The sequence below is a fragment of the Bombina bombina genome, chromosome 3 (assembly GCF_027579735.1).
Source record: "Bombina bombina isolate aBomBom1 chromosome 3, aBomBom1.pri, whole genome shotgun sequence".
Lineage (NCBI taxonomy): Eukaryota > Metazoa > Chordata > Amphibia > Anura > Bombinatoridae > Bombina > Bombina bombina.
The window spans coordinates 397,536,980-397,544,320 of record NC_069501.1 but is presented as its reverse complement, the minus strand read 5'-3'; the positions used below and the strand labels follow the sequence as shown (position 1 = coordinate 397,544,320).

Genomic DNA, 7,341 nt, shown 5'->3' with positions numbered 1-7,341 from the left:
TCACACTGTGATTGGCTCATGGCTGTCATATGATACAGGGTGGCCGGCAAACTGAAGTAAATTTTGAAATGTGTCAGAAAAATATTCTACTGCTCATGATGTTGCATTTTCTTTTTATTATGTGGTCAATAATTAGGCAGTGGCCCTTTAATTCATAAATTGCTGATTATTTTAGTAAATATTATTTACAGAGACTGAGTAAAAAATAAAAAAGAGCATTTATAAAAGATGTGAAAAGAAATATTCAAGGTAAAACTGTTAACACTGATTTTGAAACAAACATGAAGTGAATGTTTGTATATAACCAAATTGCTTATTGACTGATAAGGACAACTCACACAAGCATTAAAAATAAAACAAAATTCAAGTACAGGAGCATAGTTTTTAAATAACTTTAGTATACCTTTCATTGTTTTTCGCTTTCTTTTTAAATTACCAATATTTGCATTGTATCCAGTCTTTTGTTTTCATTTGCACTCGTTTCATTAAAAACAAAAACAAAGCGGAAATATTTTAAATCTCCTCAGCAGAAATAATAACGAAGGTGAAAAACATTTCATGTAATACTTTATTTGGTTTTAACATTGGAAAACATTTTCATAAAGCATTACAAAACAGATTTAAAAAAAGAAAAGGGCATAAAACTAGAACAAAATATACATATAAACTCAATATGAGCCAAGTGTCACAAGTAAATTCCCATGAGCAGATGCTCAATTTAATGTAACTACATCCATATGATTACAAGTTATTGAAAGGCCTCAAAGTAATATAAAGTATATCACACCCTGAATGAGATCCAGTCTGTTTTCTTTGTGCATCAAATAGCAAAGAAACGCTGGATTCAATTTATAAAAAGAGAAATCTGAAGTCAGAATGGATGTTTTCAATATAACTGCTTTCTAGGTGCAGCATTAGCCTATAAAACAATCAATCCCAAGTCTAGGCCTAAAATGAAAAACGCCCCACAAGCAACTGTATAAATAACTAAATTATAATGGAATTATAGCAGTTTGTGTGTATTTTGGATTAAACAACAGTCACTAACGATAATGCAGCTTTACAAATAAAAGAAAAAAAGTCACCAAATTGAACACATCCCTAGAGTCAAATAGGAAAAAAAATTAAAACATAAAGTAAACCTCATTAAAGATGTATTGCACTGGATTTCCTGAAAAAAACTAAATTTTTTTACATCAGTAGAAAGTTAAAAAGTGTTTTTACATTGTCCTCATACAGGATCAGGTATTTTATTTTATTTATTTATTTATTGCTGCTTTGTGAAACATTCAAAAATGGATATGGCCCTATATACAGCTATGGACATCAACAAGGAACGGGATATTTCAAATTGAAAAGAAACCAGGACATATTTCTTATAATGTAGTAAGTATGCACAATTCTAAACGCTAGTTGTTAATTATCCCTCAGTGTCCTCCTGTGTATCAAAAATAATTGTAAAATGAAGAATTGTTTTAACTTAAAGTAACATTGTACTGTAAATTCTCTCCGCTTTAAAGTGTTCTCAGTGATCTGTTTTACACACTGGAGAGTACAAAATGGTTTCTAAATAGCTACTTTACCTTTATTTTGGCATTTGAAGTATCTGATGTTGCCAATTGAAACAACGGCCTAAAGTGAATATATGAATACTTTAATATTGTCTATAGAAAATATATGTAAACAAGAGGCAGCAACCAGTAATCATGTTACAAGTGCGGGTGGAAAAGATAAGAAACAACATTTTCATTTTCCATTCCTCTTGCTAAGTGTTGGCCATTGTATAAGACAAGGAGGCTTTAGTGTCTGCTGGTTCAACAGATTGATATGGGCATGTCCTTGAGAACAATAGATTTAAGCTTGAATCAGCAACCACATCTATTTCACATACAAAAATAAACCCAAAGGGGCAATTTTTTGTTTAAATTATCAACCATTTCATTCCACAATGTCATCTATATAATACAAACCTTTCCCATTTCTTTACAGTGATTGTTTTTCAATTTAGTTAAAAATAGTAAAAAAAAATGTACAGTTAAATTGTCAACATCAACATCAATTGTTACCAACATTGTGTAGAGGAGTTAATACATAGTACATATGTGATATTTTGTAATAAATCACATACAACTTAAAGGAATAGTAAACCCAATTTTTTTATTTCATGATTCAGATAGAGCATGCAATTTTAAGCAACTTTCTAATTTACTCCTATTATCAATTTTTCTTTGTACTCTTGGTATCTTTATTTGAAAAGCAGGAATATTAAGCAATAGGAGCCGGACCATTTTTGGCTCAGCACCTGGGTAGATTTTGCTGATTGGTGGGTAAATGTAGCCACCAATCAGCAAGCGCTACCTAGGGTTCTGAACCAAAAATGTGCCATCTCTTAAGCTTACATTGCTGATTTTTAAAATAAAGATACCAAGAGAACAAAGAAAATTTGATATTAAGAGTAAATTAGAAAGTTGCAAAAAGTAAAAAATTGGGTTTACTATCCATTTAAGTAAATCATATCAAACGATATAATCAAATGTGCTTTTTGAAAGAAAATGTTAAAATGTTGGTTTAGGTTGGTCAGATCCACATCAAAAAGGTGTATACCAAAGTTTTCATCTGTAAACATAAGTGTTACTAAACCTACCATGACCCACTTCAGGACTGTAGCTTCACCAGTTTTAATAAAACCAAACACATATACTTAATTCTCTATAACAAATATTGTTAAGCAATTTACTAAAACAGTGAACTTAACAATAAATTGTACGAGGGAAAAATAGAACATTAAAATTCATCTGAATTATTTACAGTCTATACAATAGCCAATTATCTTGGCAAATTTCACAGTAATTCTATAAATATGCATATATTGGTAATTGCCTAAACATGGAAGCACACTACAAATCAAGATAACTGCACATATTTAATATACAGTATATACATTTTTGTTTCAGTATCGACGGAATTCTAATGTTATATAAACACCAGAAAACATTTCATACACGGATTTGGTGTTTTTTTCCAATTCTTTGTCAGTCCATTGTATGATTTTAAGACTAACTACCACAATAACCTGCTATTCATGATAATCTAAATAAATAAAAAAAGAGAAACAAGTGCTTTTTTTTTTTTTTTTTTTTTTTTAGACCCATAACGTTCAAATCTTGATTTTTGGCAAGAATAGTATAGTTGATTGTAGAGCAGCATTAAATAATGGCACAGCCATGGTGTCCAATGATGAGTTGTTTGGTTTTCATGCCTTGCACAGTGGTGTAAGAACACAAAATATGCAACAACATTACCAATATTCGATTTATACAAGAGTTTGATGGCAATGACTAATAATAGCCAACTTGGGCATTTGTGTAAATGTTTAGCTTCTTCGTGGTATACTCAACAATCCAGTCTTGTATTACAGCATAGAAGAAATTGAAGAATAGTTTACATTATTTGTCCACTTTCAATGTCACAGAGATATAAAGATGAACCACACATCTCAAAAGTGACCAACATAAGCTTCTCAGAATTTATTGTTTCTCAAAGTTTGCAGTTCCAAGAATGTATAATTAGTGATGTTGCACAAGATGTAGAGCAACAATATTTGAGTATGTATTTTTAGATGAGTTCCATAAATTATCTTCCCTTCGTCTCTCGGCGCTATGCCAACATTAACACACAAAATGTATCCACTTTGTATTTTAGAAGTGATTGATGTTTCCTTCATTGTAGTTTCATCCAAGAAAGGTTAGTAGATCTTCAGTGATTTCCTTCTACACCCTCCATATAAAAGGAGGATTTAACCTGTACGAAGGAAGATTTCATTCAACCGCAAAAAAGCAGTACAAACACTCTGGAAGATGTACCACGACTTTGAAGACACACTGAGTTGATCACTTCTTCTGAAGAAACTTCATTTTACTTCCTGTAAGAAAAAAAAAATAATCACCAATTACTTTAAATTCTTTAAAACTCTTTACAAACTGTCTAGTAAAAACAGCAACAGAATTATTTTTTTTATTAATACCAGTGTACCTATTGTAAATACTTTAATAATGGTATGGATAGCCTCCAAAAATGAACAGTAAAATACATAAGCAAACATTTCTGTATATATTACAAAATACTATTTGGTGTCTACGTAGCCTAATAGGCAAGTGCAAAGATCCTATATGACTTAAGGAGAAGCTATGCCCAACAAAATTATCAAATAACATAAATTTCTATAGCCTAATGCATTTTCCTTTTCCAAAAACTAAATTATGTTGTTGTACAATAACATTTGAATGGACTGTTGGCTAAATCTATAAAACTGAAATGCAGGAGTACAAACTGAGTAATTATATAGAAACCAAACCTACCTAGGCCTCTTAAAAATTTGTTAACTCCACTGGGTTCTGTTTCAGGAAGGGTTTTCAAATATTCGCAGGCACGTACCTCAAAAAGACCTGTTTAAACGTTAAAGAATATATAAATCATGAAAAAGAAAGAACATAAAAGTCGCATTACAATCAAATGAAAGCCCTTAAAGGGACTCTAAGCACCTTGCAATTACTAGACATTTTTGCTGTTGCTATGGAACATCATATCGGCCATGTCTAAACATTTTCAAAACAGATTTAACATCTTTTGTGCTGCTTCTGTTTTTCAATAGCTAATCTTCACCCACCCCGTTCCTTATTTCGATACGCCAATTAGGACTCATTACTGTAGTTTACATGCTTCACCAAGGTCTTTATGCTACCAAAACCTGCAATATTTTGCAATTTGTTATGTGATAATTTCGGCTGAAGCGAAATAGGAACAGATATGAAGTTTGCTGTATACACTTTTTGTCTTGGAATTGAAAAACCCACAATTTTAATTTAAATTACATGAAAAGGAGGTAAAATAAAGAAAGAAAGTGCAATACAAAGTTGTTTTACTTTGTGACATTAGCTTAAAATCTCTGTCCCTTTAAATGTAATAATAAAATGTTTTATATAGCGCAGTCATATTTCAGCACTACATGATAATCAGTGATACGAAATCTGGTAATTGCATTGAAAACTTAGGATAATTAATTTGACTCTATAATGTCAATCAGTATTCATTTATACTATTTCAACTTTCTTTTGTATACATCTCTTCAATTTCTCTTCCTGCCTACCTTTGACTCCACTTTTTCTCAGTTCCCGATCCTGTGTAAAACCTGCAAACATCTGGGTCTCCATGAACAGGTCAAGAAACTGGCGTACACTTCGAGAAGTGTGGGACTTGCGGAAGGGCTCACGCTGGAAAACCCGCTGTCCCTTCTCATTCACGTACATGTGCAGGGAGTAATGTCCCACGATTTCCACAAAGAACCACACAAAAGATTCTGATACCAAGGAGTTCAGGCTTACTTCCTCTGTAACAACATATAGAATATTAGTCAATGTTTATTGTTTGTAACTTGCAAATATGTGGTCTAATATACTGTATTAATACTGTAATTAATTCATCTTTTAAAGCTACAAACTACAAATAATCTGTAGCTTGAGTCGACTTTATAAAACAAAGTCAAGCTTCCTCTTCTACTTCTTTTTCTAAATTAAATCAGTTGGCTATATTCATCAAGAATCTGAAAAACTCTCAAGTGTGAAAAAATGTCTCTAATTCTTGCGATGTAGGTGTCTTAATCGGGTCCCTAGAGTAACACATGAATTGAAGAGAATTTACAAGAGACTAGTTTAAATTCCTGCTAGGGATGAGCGATTGTTTTTCAAAATTCAAAAAATGAAACAAATTTTAACACATTTGTTCGAACTGAATTTCGAATGTTTGTACAACATTCTAACTCGTTTAATGTAATAGTATTTCTAATGCTTTCTTTAAATGTAATATTCAATTCTAATTTTTGTAATAATTCAATTCGAATTATGCAATATTCTAATTCGAAAAAAATTAAATTGATATATTTGTAATAGTATTTCTAATGCTTTCTTTAAATGTAATATTCAAATGATGCAATATTCGAAATAGAAAAATTTGAATTGATATATTTGTAACTATTATGTATCAATTTACTAAATTCCCTACCACATGAACTATTTAACTTCTGAATAGTATTTGTTAAATCGAGTGTTACATTCGAAATTTCAAATGTGGACATTCAATCTAATTATGAACAATCGAAATCGAAAGTGACATTCGAAAACTGTAAACAGCATTCGATTACAGAATTGTTAAGAATATTCGTTCTTATCAACATTCGATTATGTAAATCTAATTTCTACAATAATATTTGTTCTAACGATCGAAATTAAATATAAAAACATTCACCCATCCCTAATTCCTGCTTAGTGTAGGCCTCTCATACTTTGTTGATTTTTTTTTTGATTTTTTTTATAATAGACCTTTACAGTTCTGTGCTTTATGCGTTAACAGATTAAAGAAATAAAATAATTAAGCGTTAAATACCAGATTAAAGTTGTATTTAGATCCATTAGCAAAGTGCAGTGCATTGAGGAATATATATATATAATACAGTAGAACCGTATAATGAACAAATGCATAATAAAAAGACAAAGCAATAACACTTAGGGCCTGATTTTGAAAAACTCGACAGCATGGAGAGAAATCACACATACTCTTTGGGGGATTTTTTTAAAGAATTATATTTTAATGTATGTGTCTCTCTTTAATATTCAGTACACTGCATAGTGAGATAAACAGCTATCAAGCTCACATTTATTTAAGAGACCTTACAGTCCTCAGGAGAATTCTTAGTTATTCTCGTTAGCGAGGGGAGCTTTAGATCATCGGGCCCTTAGTCAATTTCAAATGCGTAGTAGATTTTTTTTCCTGAAAAATGTCAGTTACTTCTATTTTCCTTACTTCCTGTATCATGTGATAGCCATCAGCCAATCACTAAACACTGAACTCTTTCACACACTTAGTAGGAGCTGGTGTTTCAGAAATTGTGCATATAAAAAGATTGTGCACATTTTGATAGTTGTAAAATTGAAAGTGTTTTAAAATTGTATACTCTATCTGAATCATGAAAGTTTAATTTTGACTTTAGTGTCTCTTTAACATAATTGTGCTCCATAGAACTTCACTTCCAAGTTATAAAGTTAAGGCTTGAGAACATTTACCAAACATATTTATTTTAAAATGTTAGAGGGCAAATGTTATAGTAGTACAGTTTTTAGTAATATATGTAATATGTTGGAGAGGAACCATGAGGTTCTGGAGAGTAGTTGTGCATTCAGTTGACCTTTTAACCCCTTAATGACCATAGCACTTTTTCATTTTCTGTCCGTTTGGGACCAAGGCTATTTTTACATTTTTGCGGTGTTTGTGTTTAGCTGTAATTTTCCT

The 7,341-nt window shown here is 31.2% G+C and overlaps 1 protein-coding gene across 1 annotated transcript in view; it reads right to left on the bottom strand.

Moving 5' to 3' along the window:
* Window positions 1-550: 550 nt before the first annotated feature.
* DENND2C (DENN domain containing 2C) overlaps window positions 551-7,341 on the bottom strand; it is a 61,755-nt gene continuing 54,964 nt past the window's right edge. The window contains exons 17-19 of the mRNA XM_053706563.1: window positions 5,147-5,386; window positions 4,359-4,445; window positions 551-3,922 (exon numbers count right to left, since the gene is read on the bottom strand). Of these exons, the coding sequence (XP_053562538.1) occupies window positions 3,891-3,922; window positions 4,359-4,445; window positions 5,147-5,386 (359 nt within the window). The 3' untranslated portion in view covers window positions 551-3,890. The remainder of the gene's footprint in view (window positions 3,923-4,358; window positions 4,446-5,146; window positions 5,387-7,341) is intronic.